The 26,294-nt window shown below is 41.5% G+C and overlaps 1 protein-coding gene across 1 annotated transcript in view; it reads left to right on the forward strand.

Annotated features, from left to right (window-relative positions):
- The first annotated feature begins 1,174 nt into the window (after positions 1 to 1,174).
- Positions 1,175 to 26,294, forward strand: part of sema4f (sema domain, immunoglobulin domain (Ig), transmembrane domain (TM) and short cytoplasmic domain, (semaphorin) 4F) — a 50,173-nt gene continuing 25,053 nt past the window's right edge. Inside the window, exon 1 of the mRNA XM_029455450.1 lies at positions 1,175 to 2,034. Coding sequence (XP_029311310.1) covers positions 1,938 to 2,034 — 97 coding nt within the window. The 5' untranslated portion in view covers positions 1,175 to 1,937. The remainder of the gene's footprint in view (positions 2,035 to 26,294) is intronic.

Here is a 26,294-nt window from a genome sequence, read left to right on the forward strand (position 1 = left end):
GAGACGGCATCGCTCACTTCTTGGCTCCATTTGGCTTTTCTTTATCATCACTCCTTTACCTCTGACCCCTGTCCCCCTCCTTCCCCCTCTTCGTCCACCAAATCCTTTAATCCATGCTCCTCTGTGACCCCTCCCTTTTGTCCCAGAGTCGGGGTACATGTCTGCTCCCCCGCCCCGTGAAATTGGCCGGTCAGCGCTGCCAGACGTTCTGCTCTCCTTAGAGAAAGAGGGATTGAGCAGGAAGGGAAAGGTTTCCAATATTGCAGTTATGGCTGCTTCACAATTAATCCAAAAACATTAAAAATGACAACAGTAAAATGATTACACCAATTTGCAAGGAGGCTGCAGTTTATTATTAATTACTGTGTGTCTTCACCACCTTGAATCACACACAGTTATGTTTTCAAAGCACTGAAGATGTAAATGCCAAGACAAATTAACAATCTCCCTGTGGATTATTAGTGTGGTTAAAACCTGCACACTATTGACCTCACATCTACGCTTTAATCATCTTTACTTTAGACGCTCCGCCCCCATGACGTCAGATGACTGACAGGTGGATTAAGAAAACCAGACCACAGGAGCAGAGAGAACATTCCTTTTCAAATGTTTATTCTTTAAATGGACATGTCTGATGGGAACCTGAAACAGACATTAGTACTTTTCATTCATGATAATGGTAGAGAGGTAATTTGCCTTTATGTGAAAATGTGTATACTGTTTGTTTGAACTTCTTTTGTTTTTGCTGTTTTGTTTTAAGTATGTTAAAACTTTTTATGCAGCTGTTTTATGCATCTCAAAGGGAATATTCCTAACAAAATAAAGGTATAATACAGACTATGAACATTACATCCAGTAACCTTTTGGGAATTGAGTGTGTTTGAGTAAAACTATTTGAAAAATACCTTATGTGTCTATACAACCTGGCTTGTTTTCAACATATCACATTATAAAATAGGCAAATCTCAGTTTAAATTCAGTGTTGCATGCATCCTCCGTCCCCATTGCTTGTCATTTCCACACATGAAATGAATCTGTATTGTAAAGAACGTCACAAAAACAGCTTCAGTTTATTCAGAAGTTTGATATTAATCACTTTAAACTAGGTCTGCACCTGTCGGCCGTGACATCATCCTCTTACCTGTTGGGTACCCTCGCGCAGCCTTTTCCGGAAGGCGGGGCGCGAGACTCAGTCAGCGCTCGAGCGTTGTAGCAGCAGAACATCGTCGAGCCGGTCACTGCCCTCCATATCACTGTGCACCGTGCCAGCGCTCGAGCTCCAGCGACACAGCACGCACTCGGAATTTAGTTTCACTTTGACGTACCTCGATGTGATTTACTCGCTTTAATTTCCTCAGATAATTTTAAAAAGAAGACGAACGGAGGTTTTTTTTTGGAGCAGCGGGACAAGCTCGGCGACACCGGGGCACAGAGCGACCGGGGATAAGAGCGAGGCTTCAGCTTATTATAACCCAGCACACTGGACAGTAATTCCTGCACGAGAGGACGGCACTTTGGATTACTTTGACACACAGTTTGGGAATCGAATACACCACACATATAACTACAATAATGTGTATTCTGCTTCTCAGCATGTCGCTTTTCGTTAGTAGATAACACAACCAGCACATTGCGCTGATCGGATGCATGTACTTGTGCGCGCTTTGTGCAGATTTCAGCTACGGGAGAAGCAGTGACCTGTAGCAAAATAGCATAATACAAATATTTTTGCATTTATTTAATTTAGAAATAACCCCACAACTTATTCAACATTGTGTTGGACCGAGCTCTGAGCCTTTTTGAACTCAGAGAAACCTGCAAAGCCCGGATCAGGACCAGGATGCATCTCAGTTGAAACCACGATTCCGGGACTTTGGTATTGAAATCAGATCGGACGGACCTCCACCTCCATCCTGGACCAGGACAGGATCCGAGTCATGATGAATCCTGGCGGACAGATGTTGATCCTGCTCCCGGTGCTGCTTTGCCTGATCTCCGGAGCCTCCTGGGCAGCGACCCTGGGCGGACTGGGAGGTGAGTGAAACCGACAAGGCGAATGAAAAAAACCACTCATGAGGGCAATATTTGTGATGATCAAAGCTGAAGTGATATTTTAAATAGCGTTTTTTTTTATTAAGGAGGTCTGTCTCCACGTTGATAGGCTGCATTATAGATATGGCAATGTGTCATCAATCATCCTGGCCGCTGCTGATATCAAAACAATAACATGCATGAGGCTGGTGCAACTTCAGCATAGTTTGTAATGGTGCCCCATATCCTAATAACCATATGCAAGAGTATCTCCAAAATGATGTGGGGCAGTGATTTGTGCGAAACATAATGTAACCAAAAGTTAAACTTGCATGTGTCCGCGCAGTCCACCTCTGCTCTGCTGTTTTACGCACTCAGGGCGCAGTGCCAGAGGGCTGCCTCTCGCCTTTATTGTGGCCTGATAAATGATGATGCTGGCTATGCAAGCAGGTGCCAGACATGTTCTGTTTCACGCCAATAACAAGTGCACTGACTGGGCAAGAAACACCGGACTGTCGGATTCACCCAGTAACGTAGCAGCTTTCAAACTTAAAGGGACAGTTCAGTCAAATACGCTTCCGCTGGAGGGATCGATGCATATAGGAAATGTGTCTTTTCATTCGCCCTCCTCCAGAGAAGGCAGAGGTTAGGATCAGTGGTTCTGTAAACTGGCAGTGATTCAGCATCTTGCTGTGGGACACTTCATGAGGGAATGCAGGGGCTTGAAAATGTTCAGACTATGTGTCTCTAAAAGGACTTCAAAACAGCCCTTAGTTTTCTTGAAAAGTAATTGTGTGCATCACATACACACAAAATACTGAAGCGTGAGAGAGAACCAGACACAGATTCAGATGGCTATAAGTCAGAGTGAGTAGAAGACCAGCCCAGCTCTCTAACAAGCTGCCCCTTTGTGTCGGGGTCAGCAGCACAGACTCTCCAGCCTTCCTGTTTTCTGGAAACTGACAGACAGTTACAATGAAAAACATAAAACGAGAGGAGACATCCATTGCAACAAAATGATAAGAAGCTTATGGGGGAGTCGGACAGAGCTAGTGGATTGCACTCTGTATGAGTGTGTGTCTCCATGTGTCCATGTTTGGAATGTATTTTCTCTGTTTGCATGGTAATAAATCTGTGCTTTTTGTTTTTTTTCTTCAGTATGTTTTTCTTCTTTCATTCCCTTTCAATATTCTGTGCCTGGTTATTTTCTCCGGGTCCTTTCTTTCCCTCTCTACCATGTGATGGTGTTTACACCCAGATGCAGTGAGCAGGAAAAGATTTAGAGGTTGCGTCACTGTGTCCGTTGACCATTAGCCTGCACTCTAGTCCCCTGACTGTATTACAGTAATGGGCTTTACTGCACTCTGTAGCAGAGCTTATTGTGCTTTAACCCCTTTTGTATTTTCCAATCTGTGATTGATCTACATCTAAATTCTTACTTCAGACGGTCCCTGCTGGCTGTTGATTCAGGCTCATTTGCTGAATGAATGCAGTGTCTGTAAGTTAGCTCCCTGTCTCTGTGTGTCATTATGCAACTGTGGCCTGTGGCATGCTAGCCCAACAACAAATACAGTTGGAATGAGTTCCAGCAAACAGCAATGAGAGACATTCACAAAGGATGCCCCACAGTCTTCTTATTTTCACAAAACAACTGCCGATTGATAAATGCATCAATAATTAATATTTATTGTTGACTCATTGTCTTTCTGTTATGACTCTTCTCTTTGTTAAAGAGTTCGACGTAGGTGCCATCCTCAACAGGGTGTGTGTCTGTGTGTGCATGTGTCTCATGATGACTGAAGAGAGACTCTTATGTAAGACAGTGTAGTAGTTATGAGCAACTGGTCAGGTGATGTGTGTGTTTGTCTACGTGTGTTAAACTTGGTTTGCATGCACAGTAATATCGAAGCGACACCTTGCACAAGTTGTGTTATTTCTTTTAACTATTGTCATCCTGTCAAAAGTCTGGGCATTTTAGTTTTATCTTAGTCAAACAAAGTCTATTTTTTATAGTCATTTTGCTCCATATTTTCCATCTGTCCTGCATCACAAAGATGTTTATTTCTCACTGCCTCCTTGCTGATACATGTGTATCTGGATGCCATATTAAATGATTGGTGGTGGTTAATTAGGCAACTCTGGTTAAGAGTTTGAGGTAAAGTCGTAAAGCTGCTCTGCTGAAATTTCCCGCTGCATAATGAAGTTACCATCAGAGTGTGGGACTTTGGTTTAAAGGAATACCCAAACAAGCCTATATTAAGTTCATCATAATGTTGTTTTTGCAAACATTTGAGTATTTGGCTCAGCAATCAGGACACATATTCATAGAGAAGGCGTTTGTATCTAGATATTTTAGTGAAGAACTGCTGATATCATTTCTATAATGTTAATATACCTAGACATAGACATAATAGTGAAATTCTGTATTTAGACCTGCTTGGCTTTACATTGCATGTATGCGTCTGCAGCGACTGGATCAGAGAGCCCCTCTGCCAGCTCCACTTAGTTTCACTGCAGCCGTTTTAATGCTCCTCACATGAAAGTCATTAGGGTGTCGGCACACAAGGGAGGGTCTGGCTCCCAGCGCTGCACCCACTGCCTGGATCAGGGTCCATAGTTTGATTAGCTTGGTTAGTCGGAAACTATGCAGGTATATAAGCATCATGGCGTCAGAAGGCCACCCAGTGTCCACCTGCTCACCAAAACTATACTTTTTCTTTGTTTGTAGTCAACAGGAGCTTAACAGAATCTCTATTCAAACATTTCTCTCTCCAGTAGCTCTCAGTCATTGAAGATGTATTATACTATTGTAGTTTTCTGTTTTTGTGCCAACATTTGCACTTGGCTAGCAGTAAACTATGTGTGGGCGGATGGGAGTCATAACAAAGACTAATCAAAGAAGGCTGAAAAAAGCAGTTATCGCCTTGATTTCACTACACAGTTGTGTGGTGGGCGGGGCCAGAGGCTCTGTGGTCTGCGCTTCACTCGAGAAGGCAAGAAAGTAGAGCTGAAACGATTAGACGATTAATTGATTAGTCGGTCGACAGAAAAATGATTGGCAACTGTTTTGATAATCGATGGACCGTTTCGAATTCTTAATATTCTTAAAATTCTTAGTAATTCTTCAGGCAGAAATACTGAAACAATTTCTATATTCTCTGATTCAAGCCTCTTGAATGAGTCCCTGGTTTTCTTTGTCATATATTTGGATTTTTGGGCAAACAAAACAAGACATTTGAAGACATCACAATTGGCTCTGTGAAGTTGTGACGATTATTGATTTGTTGAAAAGATTATCGGCAGATTAATGAGAATAATCGGTAAATTGCAGCCTTACAAGGAAGCATCCAACTCTGGTGATAACGGATGAGCAACTTTTTAATGTTGTTGGTTGCTCTTCTACTGGTTCTACCTTTTTGTGTTGAAGTGCTGTATCACTCAAGGAGTTTATGCATTTGATATTCATCTAATAGTACATTTTAGCTCTGGCAGTAACGTGTATTTCTTTCATGATGTTACTGAAGGTGGTCTTTGTCTCGACGGAGTCGCTCAACCGCCACCACAACTTGTTTTTTAATGAAGTGATTATGTGCTTTGTTCCATTCAGAAGACATATTTTGTTTGGTGGGATGGTCATGCTCATGATGTGCAAAATTCTCGTCCCTGCATACTTTCATATGAGAGAAATGCCGTGGGATTAGGCCAGGAAGCGTGTAACCACTTAATGCACAAACTGGGCTGTTTCCTGTGAGAACACATATGGACTGATTGTGTGTTTGGGTTGAGGTTGCATTGTTGTCTCCCACTAGGGAATATGAAGTGGTTATCCAAAGACAAGAGAAGTCTTTACTCTTTCTCATCCCTGCATCTCTGCTTCTTCTCCAGCCCTCACACCTCCCTTTCTTCTAAGTGTAGCTGATGGGACCTGGTGGAGTCGAGTGGTGTCATGGGAATGGAGAAAAGCTTCAGAAATGCTTTCGGCATCTTTTTTTTTTTTAAGATTAGCCTGATAAGCCCTCGATCTTTGCTGCCTGTAGATTGAGTGTATAACGGAAAGCTGCATTTCATATCTTTATCTCTTTTTGGCTCTTACTTCAAATCTTACTTCAAATGGTTTAAAGGTTTCCGCCGTAGTGTGGTTAGTCCCCGACTCTTTCTGTTGCTTCTTTCTACAGCTACACTTTTATTTTAGTTTTGTCTTCTCAGTCCACTGTTTCTTATCTTTTCTGTTTTACTCGGGGTTAGTAACATACAATTTGGGGAAAAGTGTTATAAATGAGAGGAAGTCAATGAAAGAATAATGAGAGGAGTAAATTCTCAGCCGTCACCGGCCTCCTACAGAAAATATTCTCTCACTCCCTACATTCATCAGCAAAGTTCATTAGCTTCTCATGCGCGTCTACTGATAAAGCACTCTCTATGAAACCCCGACTTTGTCCCTGTGATTCTGAGAATTACATTAGCGGTGCACGCGTAGATAGTTGTTCATGCACTCTCCCACGTTGTTTGTGAATGGTCAGCCCACACAGGCACTCCTGTCAGAGTAAAAGGTCAAACCGAGTCAGATGTTAAAGGTCACACACATACACACACAGTTGACGTAAGCGGATTTACTTCGTTGCATTCCCAGGAGGAATTCATTATTGGGATTCTTGGTGGCTTTTCTGCTCAGTCTTAATTCTTGTTCTGATATGTGTATCCCCACGTAGTGTGACCGGTTTGAACACAAGGCGCTCACAGGTCAGAGACATGGTAGGCTGTTGTACGTGGGTTGGTGGAATTCTCCTTCATTCATTCATCCTTCCTGCCTCGTTCTCACTCCCTCGTTCATAAAAATCTTGTGAAATGTGCTGCGTCATGACGTTAAATACAGCTTTTTTAAAGGCTTTCTAGAGTTTAAGGGTTTAGTAGAGTTTGAGTGTGCGTTATGGTGTCTTACAGTCAGTGTGTGGAGGGCTTTAGAAGAAATGATTGCAATGCACAGCTCAGGCATGTATCATCAACTCATTGGCATTCAGTCCTGCTTTCTGACCTCATCTTCTTCCTCTCTAGCCCTCTGCTGTGTGAAAATCCCATCTGATACAAAGCAAGTTGAAACCAATTATAATGCATCGAGAACGCTTTTCAGCATTTAGACACAGAGGGTACACTTAAGCTGAATTCTAACCCTTGTTCTATTAAATTTCAAGTTAAAGTGAAGCCTTTTTTGTATTTTAATCAAACCTGGACAGTCCCAGAGGCATTATGAATTAAAAAACTTTACTTAATGTAATGAGATCTGAAGTGAGTTTGCGGACTGTTTCCCGTCTGAGTGGCCACGCTGTTTAATATTGCCGACAGTTGACTGGGACCATCGTCAATCATATAATCAGTATTGATTTTATTGTTCACCAACTCAAGGTGAAGTAAAGGAGAACGAGAAGGCACTGACCAGCTAATCATCTTAGAACGTGGTTCTAAGATGATGAATGGCGCTGAAAAGGAAAATAAAATGGATCTGATCTGATCTGAAGCTTTAAGACTCAAACTAATAGTTATTGATGAGATGAAACACCGTAAGAAAGGATAATCGGTCCGTCTCGTGCAGGACAAAACCAACCAGACAGACGGGAGGTGATGGGCATCACAGGTTTAGGACAAGGGCAGAGGTCACACAGGGTCACCTTGTTCATGTTGAGGCACTGACAGCATCCACTTAACCTGTTAGCTTTTTCGAGGTCACACACACACACACACTGCAGTCACGATGAGAAGATCTTCAGACAGTCGGTCGCTGTTTGCTCAGACTGATTGTCTGCAATCAACAGAAGTCATAAATCGATTGGCGTGTCAATCCATCGGTCTGCTGCCTTTCTGTGTATCGCGTGTTTGTCTTCAGCTCGGCGACTGCGCCCATTAATGGAAAAACAGGGATGTGAAGACACGCTCTATTTGTTTATCTCCCTTTGCATCTGTTTCACCTTTTGTCTTGACCAAGTGGCACATCTGCAGCTCTCTGAATGGCCACTCGAGGCTGCAAAAGCAAGTCAATCCCTATAGACTCCCATGTTAAAATGCCTTTACAGCGACTGGTCGCCCGCAGGGACTACGTGAGTTGCCCACAGAGCATGTTATAAATATAGCAGTAGTCACCATGAAGCTCTGTCTAAAATTTGTATTTCTTTGTTTTAATCAATAACACATGAATCATTATTTATTTTAAAATGACAATATTGAATATAGAGTTTAAAAAACAAAAAATTCTGTATTTATTTTTATATATATATATATATATATATATATATATATATATATATATATATATATATATATATATATATATATATATATATATATATATATATAACTCTGACCCTGTAAGCTAAATCTCCATTTCCTTTGTCGCTGAGACAAGCTAGCGGGAGCAGCTACGATGGGGCGCTAGGTGCGTTGTTTACGGTAAACATGGCAGAAAAGCGAAAGAAAACAAACTATTTTCACAATGATTGGGAGGAAGAATTATTTTTTTACGACAGTGAAAGAAAAGTGTGTACGTCTCATTTGCGGGGCGACGGCAAAGCGGCACATTGTGGAGACACTTTGGTACGTGTCACAAAGCTGCCATGCTAACTAACTAACTAACTAACTAACTAACTAACTAACTAACTAACTAACTAACTAACTAACTCCCACCTGCAGCACTGCGGGCAGAACAAGCCGAGAGTTACAGGCAGCTTTGGGCAGCAGCATCTCTTTTCACGAGGCCGGTGAACAAGTCACAGAAAGCATCGGAAGCTTCATTTAGAGCTGCACATTATTAATAAAGAACAAGAAAGCCTTTTCGGACGGAGAGGTCTTGAAAGGTGCAATGATGGAAAACACTGTTCTAAGACGAGAAGAAAGGTTCCGGTGTGATCTCCACTCTCTGATGTTACAAAGTTAGTGGTTTGTACAAACAGGATATGATCTGAAGATGAACAGTTAATGATTTCCTATACAATGTTACAGAAGTGATACTTTGTACGAAAATATAACTGGTGTGATTTTGAACAAAATGCTACAAATGTTCTCATTCATACAAAACTGTCAATAAAGATATTTACAAAAATATCAGAGATGTGATAACTCTGACTTTCAAATGTTGAAATAGATTAAGAACTTAAATAAATAATGTTGCTTGTTTAAATATATCTGTGTTTCCTACCATCAATCATTGTTAATAATCATTGTGAGGAATAATTAACATTAACATGTGATCACACAGTCTCTTCACATATATGAATACTATTATGATTATTATTATTAATGATAATATCATTAAAGGTGAACCGTGAAACTATGTTATTCAGGAAGTTTGTATCAAACAAGTAGCCCTTCGTATTGTTCAGTACCCTTGAAGTAGCTCTCGTTGTCAGCCTGGCACACATGACAGCTGTATGAAGGGAGATCTTTTTATTTAGCTCATCCATTTAGTTATATTAAAGGTGCTGTCTGCTCTGCTGCGCCATCCCTCCCCACCTACGCTCCACCTCTTTGCTCATTTTTGGATTAGCCAGGATGGGGTGGAGTCTTCACTGCCAAGATGGCGACGGCCGGAGCTTCACAACAGCTCATCATAAACCTCAGCGTGACCTCACGGAGACGCCGTCAGTATTTTGTACAGTCGATGGTCATGACACCGTACATTACCACATACGTAATACAGAAGTATGGATTTAATTAATAGATTGTAGGATGATTTGTTTACATGTTAGGCTAATGCTGCCAGTGTGCAGGCTCTGTGTCCGCATGAAGGCAACGGAGGAGTGTGGGAGGGGAAGGAAGGAAGGAAACACACACACACACACACACACACACACACACAGCTCTCTTTTTCTCTCCCTCCTCTCGTGAGTAGAATAGTACACTTCCTTTGGCCCTTTCCTCCTAGAAACACACACAAACCAACTCACACTTCATCTCACCACGCTTGTTTTTGGCCATTGATCTCCACATCAGTTTTCTCTCTGCCTGCAGCAGCCACAGACGGATATAAAGCTACATGAGCAGTATGTTGTTGTCTCAGTGTTTGTGTCAGAAGAGCATGTTTAAAAGCTGAACACCTCATTTCAGGATGAAACTCCTCACACCAGCGCTGCACTGCCAGCAGCGAGCAGTCAGCTTATTCCAGATTTGTGCCCGTTTGCATTTTTTTCCTCAGTGACAGTTGGAAGCTGGAAGAGGCCACCGTGTGCAGACTGCTGAGTTTGAGTGAGGAGGAAATGTCTTTTTTAAATCCCACTTTTACTGTTTTCTAGCAGCACTGATATTCCTACTTCTGTGCAAATTCACTCAAATTATTTTTCCAATGAAGGTATGCAAGAATGTGTGTTTTCAAATGACCACACATAATCTGGGGCCAGGTAGTATTCTAGTATAGTAAAACTATACAAAATGGCAAGAGATTGGAAGGAATGGAAGTTTAATAAGAGCGCAGCAGCTAATATTTGCCCCCTGCCCTCTATCAGTTTGATCTGGCCATATCTGAGTTCTGTTTATTGTTCTCTGAGTGTGTGAAGCAAAAGCCCGTACATCTAGCTTTGTTTATGTTGTATTGCCGCTTAACATTAATTGCTTTCTCCACCCTCTTTATCATTATAGATGTTATTAGCCAGGTCATAACTGTGTAAACATGAGGGATACACGGATGATTACATACATTCAGCTGCTCTGAAATGTCACCTTTCCTTAGAACAGGATCATCAGGTTGAACCGGGTTACGGTTGTAAACATGACACCCTGCGGTTCGACCGGTTTTCTCTGAAAAATGAAAAGCACCAGAGATGGTATCCAGTGAATTTACAGTTCAATAAAGCTGGAAAGTAACACTGAGTGCTTGACGTGTCCTGCAGAGCAAGTTATCACTCCTGCTAGGATCAAGGAATCACACTAGGTCATAAACTCTGCACAGCAACTCCAGTGTGGTATACACGCACGCACGCATGCACGCACACACACGCACGCACACTTATCAGTTTTGTGTGTGTGTGTGTGTGTGTGTGTGTGTGTGTGTGTGTGTGTGTGTGTGTGTGTGTGTGTGTGTGTGTGTGTGTGTGTGTAAAATGAACCAATATATCTATTGCTTCTCTGTATATTGTGCTTGTTCTCTCTTTGGCACAATAGTAAATCAAACCACCTCTCTGCACTCCTTCTCTTTCACTCTTTGTGTGTGTGTGTGTGTTTGTGTGTGTCTTTTGGCAGTCTGGGTTGGCATTCAACCACAAGGCCTATTTCTTCCTTACACACACAAAGACTGCTTGACAGTAAGGGCTACCCTGCTGTTCCTACTTTGTGTTTATTGATTGTTAGTGTCTTCCGCTGCAGAGAGGGTTTCTTTGGTAATAGTGTGTGCGTGCATTGGTCAGTTATTAAAGCACATATTGACTGTGTTGTTTTCCTTCTCTCCATGACTTGTTGATCTCCAGTTCTCTTGTGTTTATTTTTCATAATCCTAATTCTGAATATTGACCTTCTGTCTCTTTCTTTTTTTCAATTGTGTGTGTGTGTGTGTGTGTGTGTGTGTGTGTGTGTGTGTGTGTGTGTGTGTGAGTGTTTAAGGAAAGCAGAGTAACACTGGGAACCTTAATGGCAGGAAACAGGCTTGGGCAATACACAAAGGAAAAGCTGTCAGCAGTCACACACACACATTCACAAGCACGTGTATGTAAACATATAAACCTAACATGCCCACACACACACACAAGCACATACTTCCTGTTCTTTTTAAAACCGTTTAAAAAGGCTTTGAAATGTTGTGTTACCTGCAAATGCTACTAGTTTTGAAGTTGTGTGTGTGTGTGTGTGTGTGTGTGTGTGTGTGTGTGTGTGTGTGTGTGTGTGTGTGTGTGTGTGTGTGTGTGTGTGTGTGTGTGTGTGTGTGTGTGTGTGTGTGTGTGTGTGTGGACAAACCTCTCATTAAATCTCCCCCTCCGTCTCTCTCTCTACCCTCCCCTCTCTCTTTCCCTTACCGCCCCTTGGCCTCCCTCCTCTGCTCTCTTTATTGTGGTTTCTTTTAATTGGAGTCTGAGGTGGTAATTACAGGGTGGGAGGGAGTCTGGGAAAGGAGGAGGAGGAGGAGGAGGAGGAGGAAGAAACAGCAGGGTTGTGATGACAGAGCTGCAGATGAGTGAAGGGAGACCCCTTTTTAAGATGTTGAGAACTCAAATGATCCTTCTGTACTTGCACTACAGTAATACTGTTGATGCTGCTTCTTGCACATACGTGGAGGACGTTAACATGGCTGACGCTGGTGAAGACCAATTATTAGAGTTTTTATAAGTGTGTCGGTTTATAAATTGCACATTTTGTACACATTTTTTGAATAGTTTCATTATTCAAATGGTTTATTCCCAAGTAAGTGGGTCCCCATTGCTGCATATTCTTTACCTGCAAATGACGTTATTATGATTTTTAATGTTTTACATTATTTAGATTTTATAATCTGAGTTTCTTCTGCTCAAAGTCGACGCCATCTGGACTGTTGAAGCTGGCTGACACACAGATACACAGATACACATACACAGAAACACACACACTGAGTTCATCTCCTTGAGGCCTGGGTGCTTTTGAAATAAAGCACTAGAATCCTTGCGTTTTATTTTCTTTGTCTTACTGGCTTCAGCATTTTCCTGAATCTTCTTATCTTTCTGTTTTGTAAATATGCGTTCGTGAGAAACTGTTATTTTAGTGTGTGTTTACGAGGGTAGAAGTGCTTAAGCCCTCAGTATTTTTGCTTTCCTGGAGGGAATAACCTGTGTTAAATGAGATACAGGAGCTGCCCCTCCTCTCCCGCTGCCTTACACACACACCACACAACATTGTTGAAGGCCCGCCATGCTGTAAGGATACATTAATGCTGATCCACATTATCATAATTGAGGTGTCTGCTGAGCCTGTATGTGTATTTTGTGAGTGTGTGTGTGGGGGTCCAGGGGGAATACAGAAAGAGAGAGAGAGGGTCTTTAGAGCCAGACAGACACCATACTTTCATCTTTTAGCTCAACATTACAATGCAAGATGGGCTGCCTAAAGTGTGTGTGTGTGTGTGTGTGTGTGTGTGTGTGTGTGTGTGTGTGTGTAACATCACTAAGGAAAGAAAGGAGTCGTGAAAGCATCGTCGCACTGATCTAGAAAGCATGTGGACATTACAAAGCACGACATAGACAGAGGCGGTGGCTTCACAGTAGGAACACATTATCTGAGCCTTTTGTTTGAAAGGATGAGAGTACACATAAAAGCTCAGGTGAGTTACAATAAATGGAAAACATAAAGTACTTTAAGAAGAGACACCAGGTGGATTGTCCACTCATACATACTACCGTGACACTTCCCCAATTGATTACTTACATTAAGACAATTATATGTTGTATTAGGGCCTACAAGGTTATCCAAATTCTTAAATTGACCAGTTCCATTATGAAACTGCAGGACGCTGATCCAATTATGATTTAAAGTTATAATTCCCGATGTGACATCATGCCACAGAGTCAGATGGCATTATGACATCACAGCGTCTTGGGCGATCTCATCAGCTTAAGTGCTTTTACGGCCTCTTGTCCACATGGGACCGAATGGAAATGAGATCCCAGCAGTCCAGATTAGATTAATATCCTGCTGACTGTTGTGTTACAAAGGCACTGATGAAAACCGTACTAATGCACGAGGGTGTACTCTGTACTGTACAGCACAAATACAGTACGAGCATGTTTACTGAAATGAATGAAGCATGTTATCCTGTGTGATATAAGTGTAGTAAACTAAATGGTTATGCATGATACGGATATTTTTCACCCGGTACGATAATTACCTGCTTCTCATTTTTGTATTTTAAAAGAAGTTCATAACCTGTAGTTTATCCACACGTGAGGATATGAAATGCTAAGACTGAAGATTTAATATTCCAAATGTTGCTTTATTTTTATAGTAAAGTACATAAAGAAAACTTGTATTGCAAATTGTCTTCCTCTGACTGACTGGCGCTTTATATGCGCATACCGTCCCCTGCTGTATTAGAGTGTGTAGACACTGCAAATGTGTTGCCGCTTTCACGATTCTGACATTTCATCCGCTAAATTATGATCGTTAACTTGGAAAAAACAATCCGCATATGAACTGATAACAGAATAATCTGCAGCCATGGTTTAAGTATAGAAAGCACAACCTGCTGCTTGGCTTGAGCAAACACCTGCATCAATTTAAATGTAGATCATGAAGGCCTTCAACCAGGGAGCTAATGGGTATTGAATGTAGAGCAATCTGTTAATGGGGCTGTTTGTTTGTGTGTGTGTACGTGTGTTATTGTGTAGAGCCTGGCACTAATAGGGCATTGAAAGAAAGGACTTAATGCATTAAAGTCACTAAGAGGTGACGTGGACTTATCCCACCAAACATATGGGTTAGGTCAAAGTGTGTGTGTGTGTGGTGTGCACGCGCTTAACAAGGAATAAGCTTGTAGTTTGGAACCTAAAGTGTCTTACTTTGTTAATGACTTTTTATCTCTGAGGCTTGTGTGAGTTTGTGTTCGTACTTTGGTGATATTGTGCACTTTGTTGACAGGTTGTTAATGTTCGGCTTGTTATTGTCCGTGCGTGTCCTCTTCTCACAGAAGCACCTGCACACATTCAGCTTTGGGTTGGCAGGATCTGCTGTGTGTTTATGAACAGAGGAAGTGTGTGTGCGCGAATATAAAGTTGGCGTCAGTCAGGTGACCTAGTTACACACATGTCAGAGAACACACAAGCGGAGCAGTTCGCCCGGTAGACTCGCTCAGCTGTGTTAGTCGTCTCAAGCTTTCCGTGTTGATGAATGATTAACAGTGTGAATGGATTATTCATGCAGCGCAGGGAGCAGGTATGTACCTACCTGTGCAAATAATCTACCCATGTACTGTGCCGTGTGCAACAGGATGTTGAATTGCAAAACATCTCTGTGTAGTCTTTCAACAGGTCCAGTGACTTAATAAAGTAAGTAAGCAGTTCTTACATGTGTTGCATCGATAGAATCTGTTTTACTTTTTAGACATTTTAGAAAAAGATACACAAGACAAAGACAGAATATGATAAGAATACATAAAAAATGATAATAAAACAAAATATAATTAGTAAATAAACTAGTTAAATAAATCATTTTTAATGTTTAGAAATGACCTTGATGTAAAATATAAACTGAGATCACGGTCGGATGTTGTGGAAAAACGATATATTTTACAGCCTGGTAAATTGTCTTATGTGCTCATAACAAAACTAAGACTGAGAAATAAATATTTTCTGCACTTGTTAAAATCTTTATGGGGTGATGTGTGAAACTGCTCCAGGAGAGGTTGCAGTCTGCCAGAACAAGCGACAAACCCTGGGAAAAGAATCTGCACGTTTGCCTGCATACACGTCTTTATTTCATCATTTGGTTGCACCCATACTGTGTATTCCCGTGTTCCGTGTATTCCCGTGTGTTCCCGTGTGTGCCCGTGTGTGCCCGTGTGTTCCCGTGTGTTCCCGTGTGTTCCCGTGTGTGCGTTGTAGCATATGGGTGTCTGTTTGTAGCATCAAGTACAATGCACCGTCAGCTGACTCCAGCCCTGTCCTGGAGTCTTTCTTTCTCACAATAATGAACTTACAGACTTCATACTGTTGAAGGTGAAGAGTGGGGCATACCAAGTGCTACACTCCATTAATGATCTCTATAAATGCCATTTACAACACTATCTATAGTTCAAGAGGAGAGGCTAACATGTGATGGGGAAATGGTGGGATAGTTATGTGTTGGAACTGTTCAAGTCCTTTTAAAGTTCTTAAAGTATGAAGACAGTGAGCCGGAGTTTAGCTCCTGAGTGTGTGTGTGGTCTTGTTTACTGCTGCTGTTTCTATATTACCCATGTCACGTTGAACTTGTAAGGTTTGTTTAATTTAGCCCCACTGCTTTGCATTTTGAATGTTTAGTGAGTTTGCATGTCATCATTGTTGAAACAGAGACGCCGTCAGAGACTCAGTGAAAACAGCCATTACTAAAGATAAAGCCGTGGCAGGTACAATTGAATGCTTCCAATCGCGGTTGCACTTAAAGCTACGCTCTGTAAGGTTGTGGCAGATGATGGTATTGAAGATGATGAGAGTCATTGCTGAACCTCAACAGTTAACATTTTCAAAGGATTACAAGTTAATTCCTGTTGAATGATGCAAAGAAGTGTGTTGGTTAGTTGTTGTTAATCCACTTCTGAGCAAACTCCATCTCGTTCCCTTTCTGCCTCGTTTCAGTTCGAGGCTTTGTTTGTTCCTTTGTTTGTAGGTGCTGGCAGTCATTTGAAAAGTAAAGAAACAAATATCCACTGTTCTCATTTTACTGTTGATTTCAGTACATAAAAGTACAGAAATTGTAGAAAATCTTTTCTTTGCAACAGCTGTAATCTGAACAGACTAAATGTGTAAACTGTTTAACTCAACCGTACAGATAACAGAATGCGATAGTGCGAGTAATATTATTACAGTATTTAGTAGTTTAACAAAGTGCAACTAAAGATGGAACGCAATAAGAAATGCAGAGCGAAACATTTTTGGTTAGTCGAGTTAAGGAATCAGGAACAGAAAGCGAGAGAGCTAATGGACTTGTCAATTATTCACTCCTAACCTTTTTACCGCCTGTTATTCCAGTGGATTGCTTTAGACAAGCTTGAATTGTTTGTGTGGAGTGTGTGTGTGTATGTGTGTGTGTCTTCACAAAGCCATACATGTTGTATGATGAGTATTTGCATGCTGCATTGTCAATTATGTTTCGAGGGAAACCGATTTTAAGGGGTTTTTTTTGGTCCGCGGAAGGAAGGAAGTCACCGAGGAGACCGCTGTTCGTGTCTCGTGTAAAACCTAAAGATGACTTTACGTGCGTAACTTAAATGGCGTAACAAACATACTTATTTTAAGCCAGACCAGGATGTTTTACTAAACCTAACCAAGTAGTTTTGTTTCGTTTTTGTTTTCTTTTAATTTAAAATGTTAACCACTGTGTAGTCGGGGAGGAAATACATTTCACTTGAAACGTAATTGAGAATGCAGTTTAGTTGTATGGAAACGTAATAGTAGACCATAAGCCCACACTATGGACTTACTTCAACGTGTGTGTGTGTGTGTGTGTGTGTGTGTGTGTGTGTGTGTGTGTGTGTGTGTGTGTGTGTGTGTGTGTGTGTGTGTGTGTGTGTGTGTGTGTGTGTGTGTGTGTGTGTGTGTGTGTGTGTGTGTGTGTGTGTTAGCTTGTCAGCAGGCCAACCCTGCCATTGTGAAGCAGTCACTGCTGTTACATTGGCCTCACGGCTATCTACTGATAAAGATGTCATCTAACATGCACTGCTAATGTTATCAAAATAACTTGGTAGACAACAGAGGAAACTGTCGGCCGGAGTTTTATTTTAGACGGGCGCAACTGAAAACTGAATTTCCACGCACATCTTAAGCATATAGTCCAGTATGTCAAGTATATATTACTCTTTAAAGGTGAAAGAAAAATGTTGATATACATTATCATCTGCACACACACATGCGTACAAAAGCTGATCAGCTAAAAGCCATTACACAGACAAAGCTTTACTTGTTAGGTCACACACACACACACACACACACATACACACACACACACACACACACACACACACACACACACACACACACACACACACACACACATACACAGATCTTAGCATTTGCCAGGAATGAGCTAAGGGTCATTAATCTTGCTGTGCTTCGAGCAAAATGGCCGAGTTCACCCTCACATACACACACTGAGCGTTCATATATCTACACACTTGTATGCACATAAGCTGGCAGGCACAAGAAATAACCCTTTCTCTCCACTTTGAAGATGGTCTCCATCTTGTTTTTCACTTGTGAAGGAACACTGTCTCTCTGTCTCATTTCTGTTCAGTGTCTGTCTGAAGAGTGTGAAGCTCCTCCCCCCAGGTGTGTTTCCACATACAGGTGTAACCATGTGTGTGTGTTGTAATGCGTGTATAAATAGACCATGACAGAGTGGTGCAGCTCCTTTGGAGTTCCACTGGTTTTGTTATGGGCCAGTCATCTTTTGAATGTTCGTATTTGTTCGCGTGTTATGTCAGTGAAAAACAAATCAGACCTGCCAGATGACTGTTTGGGTGGCGAACGTGGATTTTATGCTGTGGAGCCACTGCAGGGAACAAGAGAATTGGAAGCCTTCTCGGGATTATGAAGGCACCGGGTGCAGAAGATTACCATCTTATTGCTGCTGCTGAACAGAAGCTGTTCTTTTGTTTTGAACTTATTAAGGCTCTGAGTGATATATCAGGGATATTACTTGCTTACTATTTGACAATCACAAATGTGGTATCAGCATATAAATATATATATAGTACAACCAAATGTACTTGCAATATCAAAACGTACTTATGAAGCAGAAGGAGGTGTTTCCAGGATTGGATGAGAAGGAAAAGTCTTTTTCATTTTTACAGTGGTGTAAATATGTGGTCGTGTAGATGGGTCAGAGTGGGAGGGGGAAGAAGAGAGAGGGTATTTTCTCATCACCGGGTGAAAATGAAGTGAATGGGAAGAGAGGAGAAAGATGAGAAACAAGGGCAGGAAGTCAAGACGAGCTGTCATGTCCTGTAGACCGATGGCAGCCTGAGAGGAGGAGAGATGAAAAGGAGTTTTTGTCCTTCTCTATCTGCCTCTCCCTCCCTCTCTTGCTGTGTGACCTGCTCTGTCTCTCCCTTTGGGTTTAATCAAGCAGACAGTTGGTTCGACCCGTTCCAGGGGGGGATTCATCATCAGCAGGCATTAATCTGTGTGACAGGGGCTTATTAGAGGACAGAGACCACCCCTGCTGGCTTGCACAGTGGATGAAGCCGGCGCTGACAGAGCGAGGTGGCTGAGGGGAAAGTCACACTGTAGGGAGGAGAGAGAGAGAGAGAGAGAGAGAGTATTTAACTTTAGAAAACTACCTATTTCCTCAGAGGAAGAGGAAAGTCAGGGAGGAATTAATTCTTATTTACTTTGACAGCAGAGATCTGCTGCCTTTGTTAGGAAGGTCAACATCAATTAGATGTGCAGTGGAAGCCGGTGCATGTTAATATCATTACAGTGCACGGCTCTGTATGTGTGGGTGTGACAGAGAGACGTGCACTTAGTACACATTCTGTGTACGTGTTAAGTGTGCACCGCACTGTCCTCACACATGAATGACTGATCTTTAGTGCTTATTACGTAATGACACAGCAGCTCTGCAGAGGTTTTGTTCCAGCACAGTGTCTCCTCGGGCTCAGGGAGGACGTAATGAGTCTCATCCTTTCAATACTTTATAAAGTCCCGGCTGCAGCTTCTTCTTCTTTTTGCTCCGACTGCAGTTTAGTGAGTTCTTTCGCTCATCCAGAGTTATAGGTTGTAGTTTTGCTGCAAAAGGAAGCCGAAGGGAACGTAAATCACCTGTGTTGTAATGCCGCCCTGTGCTGACTCACGCTTCTTTGTGCAAGCGAAGCAGTACACACTTCGGAATCAGAGAGGAACACAGTGATCTGTGGCACCACAGTGACAGCATGCAGGTTAATGAGCTGGTCCGTATCCTGCTGTCCTCTTACATTCATGTTTAAATACATTTAAACCCTTTATTCCACAGTTTAAATATTTAGCTGTGTTCTGCATTCTCATCGAGTAAACGGGTGAAGATTAAGTGTAACTTCAAGGACACATAGCTGTTAACATGCACAGGCCTGATCTCCACTGGAGGGACATTTCAAAATCCTATTTTTGTCCTTTGCATTTTTTATAGTTTCTGTTTAATTTGCTTACAAAAACCTGTTTAAACTCTTTATCCTCAGCTGCACGTGAGACGCTCAGAGTTGATGCTCATGCCTCCTATTGTTACGCTGCGCTGACAGCAGAAAGATTCACAAACCAGATCCTTATGTACGACCTGCTAAAAGCACTATACTCTAGAGATTAGTATCTAACGTATACTGTATATAATTAGTATGAAGTTTGACACAGCCTCAGATTGTTGTAGCAAAACAAGAAAGACCGCCTGCTTTGCATGCATTTAGAAATAAATAATTTAATCAAATTGTTATTTACAGGCCACAATATAATACATATGACTCAAATATAAGGCAGTATAGGACAAACACAACATTGTGTATCATAGAGCATCAGGTCTCAGTCACACTTGATGTGATTTTAAGTAGCGTGCATTATTATAGTAAGCTCTATAACCAATATCATCACAATGTGTTGATATATTGCCTATAAATGTACACCATTGATGACATCATTTACTGAACAAACGTGCAGTTTGGCACAACCACTACGCAGAGAGCAAACAACGCAGAAAACAAATATATCAAAACACGTTTAATTAATGGAAAGTAAATCTCTGATCTCGCTGAACTTGAAGTGTATGCAGAGTTATGTGGGAGATGCCTTTTTATAAAGGAAGTCAAATACAACTGCACAATGTGTGTTAGTCACCAGGCAGTTGGGAGGAAACACAAGGAGGATCTTGCCGCCACTGTAAAAGTTGCATTCCAGGAAAAGACTCGCAGCTTCAGTACGGCTTCGTCACCACAACCACCACAGTCTCCCTCCTTCTGTCTCTGCCTTGTCTGCCCTGGCAAGTTGTGGCTGATGATTGACCCCACGAGCTGACCCAGTTTCTCACACACACACACACACACACACACACACACACACACACACACACACACACACACACACACACAGAGTTGTGAAACGGGTCCTGCAGGTGTGTGTGATTGGCAGGAAATAGTGAGGGGGCGGACCAGGGGATGTGAGTTCTCCATAACAGCCTAAAGGCAAGTGTACTATATGAGGCTGTTTCTCCTATAGCAAGTCATTTGTGTAGGTATGTCTCTCTTGTCTCCTGTTATCTTGATTTTTGTTTTTCTTTTGGTATTTTTGAATGGAACCATTTTGGAGTTTAACTTCTTTTCTTTTTCACTTAGAGGGACTCTGGTTCATAATCATCCGCTCATTTGTGTTTTGCTATTTTCTCTCTTTTCTCCTTATTACTGTAAACTGCTCATCCCAAGAGGACCTCATTTAGTTTTCATAGTGAGCAGCATCTTCTCCTCTACAAAAAGAACAACAACAATAAAACAGGTATTTCTCCTGTGAAGATGATACAAATCTCACACTGAGGCTTAGTGAATTTTACCTTAAACACATTAACACTCCTGAACTGTGACGTTTCTCAGAAGATCAAATGAGTCACAAGAACACTTAAGAGCAGCCAAAGTGTTTCCTTCTCTAAACCTGAGAAGATCAGGAAGTCCACAGGCTGTAAAACTAATTAAGCAATGTTGTACCAAAGCTGTTTGCTGTGATTCCTCTGCGTCTTACTTCACCTCGTCTCTAATGACAATCACACATTGCAGTCGGTACAGGGATGAACCTCTCCTGGCTTTCACAGGAAATGTTGTTAAACCTGAAACTTTTGCTTTCTGACCTGTTTCTGCAGCCAGGAGGCCACATGTTCTCCAGATTTGATTCTACTTCCTGTTGCATGTGGAACTACTCCTGAAGATCTTGCTGTGTTTCCTTATTTGTATTTATGACTCACTTTCTCTACATGAACAGCAGAGTGGAGTTCATAAAGCATCGACAAACACACATTTACATACACACACTGTTTGCATAAAAAAAACATGTGAGAGCTGTTCCTGCACTACCCAAAAGTGTGTGTGTGTGTGTGTGTGTGTGTGTGTGTGTGTGTGTGTGTGTGTGTGTGTGTGTGTGTGTGTGTGTGTGTGTGTGTGTGTGTGTGTGTGTGTGTGTGTGTGTGTGTGTGTGTGTCCATTGTATTGGAGAAGGGGTCAGGAAGGAAAGCCCCGCCTCTTTATTTCCCCTTGTCGCCCAGAGTGACGATGACATCACAGAGGAGCTGCCTAGAGCTGCGGGGCATGGTGGGAAATGACCTTTACACCTCAGCGCACGAAGATGCACGCAGGCGTACACTTGAACACATTCACAAAAAGTGTGTGTGAGAGAGGTAGAAACAGAGAGGGAGGTATATGAAATCAGGGTTAGGGGGCTGGACTCGTGGGACTGGGAATCTCATCTCCAGACGCAGGAATATTCTACCCTGTCAGCAGTGCGTGTGTGTGTGTGTGGGGGGGGGGGGGGATAGATAAATGGATTGAGGCAACCCCTCTGACAAGATTAATGACTAGACATACTGTTCAAGTGTTTTTTTCTGTTGTGTGTGTGTGTGTGTGTGTGTGTTGCTATGTTGATGCTAGCCTCAATCTGTACGTGTCAGGATTCTATTAGCATTAATCGGCCCATGTAAATAAGGTGCTGTGCACAGTAAGCAGCATCTACTGTGTATCCACCGTAACTGAGTTTCTTATTGTGCAGCGACATACGTGATCGATACACACTTAGCAAAAATAAGCATGAGATGGACAATTTTCAACTGCAGTCCTTTTGGCGAGACGTTTTGAAATAATTTGATAATCGATTCATTGTTTAAGTCATTTTTCATACAGAAAAAAAAAGTGTCAAGTTTGGAGGTCTCCTGCTTCTCTCTGTTTTATATTGATCGATAATTAAAGAATATTTAGTTGCAGCTCTACTCTATCGATCACACCGTTGTTGTTAGTCCTTTTAGCCTGTTACTAAAATGGTATAGTATCAACAAAGCGTTACAAAGGTATCATGTTGTACATGTTGGGTTTGGTAGCAGGCAGTTCCTCTGGATCTTATTGAGGCTGATCTTCTGCGGGGTTACTTGTGTTCAACATTAAATACTGATGCATTTGAGAAGTTAAACCTCAAACATTATGCAGCCCTAATACGTGTGCATTCCTGACTCCCTTCATTGCAGAGAGAACCAGGCCTTGTTATTATGGATGTAGAGAGATTCCCTTATTCCCTGGTTACATTTCTCCATATTTTCATGTTGTCTTCATAAATTCTGGATAATATTTATATAACACAAATTGGATCAGTACAACAGTTATGTCTTCTAGAATTCTCTTTAACCATGGACTGGAAAACATCTGCAGGATGTGTAGAGTTTCCCTGCTGGTAGTTAGGAATTTAAGTGTATTTGGGGGAAAGCACTCTTTAATATTTGAAGAGCCGAGTATGCAGAGGAAGATATGAGCGTATAGATATCAGGTTGTATACAGGGTCAGAGTGTGGGGGAGGGAAATATCTTATGAGTAAAGCAGTCTTTAGGGATACAGCATGCCTGCTGTAGTGGTGAAACCTCTAACACATCTGTGTGTGTGTGATTGCAGTGTGTGTGTAGCTGTTTGCCTCTATCTTCCACACTTCATCTCAAAAACTGATTTTCTAAATGTCAAACCTACATTATCTTTTCCCTGCAGGAAAATATACAATGTATTAGGTCTAATGTATTTATGTGTCACGTACGTATCTCACATAGCAGGCTGAAGCAGATGTGTCCTAAAGGGCATCGGAGACAAACAGCTAAGTGCATTTAGCAGCTCTCGCTGTCAGATTCTTGTCTTGAACTTAAAAACATTTATCCAAGACTGGAAGCACAGATCATGTGCAGAGCACACGTGCAGTAAATGAAGAAGACCTTGCTCTCTGCATTCCACATGTGGGAGTGGATGGTATTGATTTCTGATCAGGCGTTAATCTTGTTTTCATGGAATTTCATGATATCTCTGTATTTTGAACATGTATGATTTTCAGTTCAGTAGGTTTCAGTTCCTTTTTTACTGAAATAGACACTTGGCTGTTAGCTGCGTCCTCTGGTTTCAATCAGAAGAGATGCAAATAACAACGATGAGATGTTTCTCTCCAGTTTCTATAAAGGGATGCATATTTGGTTCAATTATTAATAGCAAGTAAAACAGCTACAAGACACTCCGGAAGATAATCCATACAGGACCAACACTTTTTTCATATGTTGTTTGATTCATCTTGATTAGTTGATAATATATCCCTTTGTTCTTTAGCAAAATAATGCAAAGAATACCCCAAAGAAAACCTTCATACAAGAAATGCAGCACAAAGGGCTTTTTAATAAGGGAAATGGTCATAAAAAGAGACATAAAATGCCAAATTAATGGCGGAATAAACACACTTGATCAGAACAGTAAAAAGAAGAAGAAATAAAGTAAAGAATATTAAAATATGTACCCATACAAACTGCAGCAGCATCAAAAGGTCTCCATTCTCTTCCTCTTCACCACCTAAAGTGGCTTCAGGGATCCTGGTTCCAGACTGGAAGCATTCTCAGGTTGACATCTAATCATGATGAGTGACAAGTGTTTGGAGCGGGAAACTGACGAGGCTGCAGCTCACAATGCTCTTCTGTTTGCAGAGTGAAGCTCAAACTGTAGCTCTGTGAGAGAGGCTGTTTCCCCTGCAGGGAAGTGTGAACTAAACGTAATACTTACAGTCCACGTAACTCAATCCACCGTTAGTTATCTGTGAGGGTAAGAATCAGAACAACATTCCTTTTGTTTTATTGTTGTTTTCAAATGAATGAAAAAGGAAACATTAACCGATAGCCACTCGTAATCCGCTGAAGCTCCAACAGGGCCGAGAGTTGCAGAGCAGTGGACTTCATCTCACCTCATCCTGCCTCACTTTAAATGTTCCAAACAATCTGCATTGACTTCTGCCTCACCCGTTAACACCCTCACTCCCCCTCTGTGTTCTAATGCTCTCATATCAGAGGCTTGAGTTCAGGAACAAAAGCTTTTTCATTTTTAATGTTTCAGTGGAACTTAATGGTGTGTGCATGCAGAATGTGTGTGTTTACCCATACATTTGCGATTCCTGGTGCGTGCGTGCGTGCGCGTGTGTTTGTGTGTGTGTGTGTGTGTGTGGCAGTGAATCAGCACAGGAGCTTCAGCCATGTGGAAATAATACACATATTTTATTTAGCATGAACTGTCCCTGTGTGTGTCTCTGTGTGTGTTTGAGGTCCTTTAAGGTCCATAGCACTCATCACTGTTCGTGTGTGTGCATGTTATGTAAGAATAAGTTTCCTTCTCACCTGTCTAAGGTTACCTTCTTTAGAAGATGGTGGCTTAACAAAGATACTCCCTGTCCCGCACCAGCTCCTGCAGCTATACACAGATAGATTATATTAGATTACACACATGTTTTGCCATTTGCACAGGTACAGGACACAACAGGTAGAGTGGAAATCTTGTGTGTATCTCTTAATCACTTTAGTAAGAAAAGAAAGGCAATTAAAAGAGAAGCATAAAGAATACACACTTTTTACAAGAAGACACACTATGAATTATACAAAAATATTGAAATAGACATGAATACGCATGAATTATTGCACCATGAATTATTGCACCATGAACTATTTCACTATGAAAACAATAAACTGGAGACGGCACCATATCTGCTGATGGAGAACATTCTGTGGCACACACACACACACACACACACACACACACACACACACACAAAGTCTCCATATCAGCATTTCTTATTGTTTCTACAACTGATCCCCTTCACCTCATGCAGTATCTTTGGCAAAAATAATTCTTAAAAAATGATCTAAATGATTATTTAATTATCAAAGAAGTTGAGGATTACATTTCCTGTCGATCATCTAATAGATTAATATTTGTGATTTAAAAAACCCCATAAACATTTTGTATCTACATGATGAATATGACTTCTGAAGTCTGACGCCGGAGCATCAGGAGCTGGCAACGATGGCGGACAATGAATAAATAAAGCCTTCTATGTGTGATAGACACATTTGAGGGCGTTCCTCCCTTGTGACTCTGCAGTGATCTATTGTTTGTGACACATAATCTCAATCGCATACACACACCCTGATCTCTTTTATTCATGCCTGACTGTGTGTGTGTGTAAGAGGTGCAGCTCTTTGGTCATTCGACTCAACAACAGAGCTAAGGTTGACAATAGAGATTTATAAGCATACACACACGCACAAATACACGCACAAATACACGCTAATTCTCATGACATAATTCTTTCTACAAATTGCCTCCTGGTGGATGATTTTTAAATTTATGCTTTTGCTTTAGTCGAGCGATTGCACAACAAGGTCTAAGTTTCATAACCGTTAGGCTCGTGAAAATCCACCGAAACATTTAATTTAAAAAGAGCTTCGATGTCTAACCAAATTAAAGGCGTCGCTTCATTGATCTCTGGGAAAGTTGACATTTTGGAAAATGACACATTCAAGACATAACTGTTGAGCTTTTGCTGTTCATCTCCAAACAATCTACATCATATCTTCCACCT

The sequence above is a fragment of the Cottoperca gobio genome, chromosome 18 (genome assembly GCF_900634415.1).
Source record: "Cottoperca gobio chromosome 18, fCotGob3.1, whole genome shotgun sequence".
Classification (NCBI taxonomy): domain Eukaryota; kingdom Metazoa; phylum Chordata; class Actinopteri; order Perciformes; family Bovichtidae; genus Cottoperca; species Cottoperca gobio.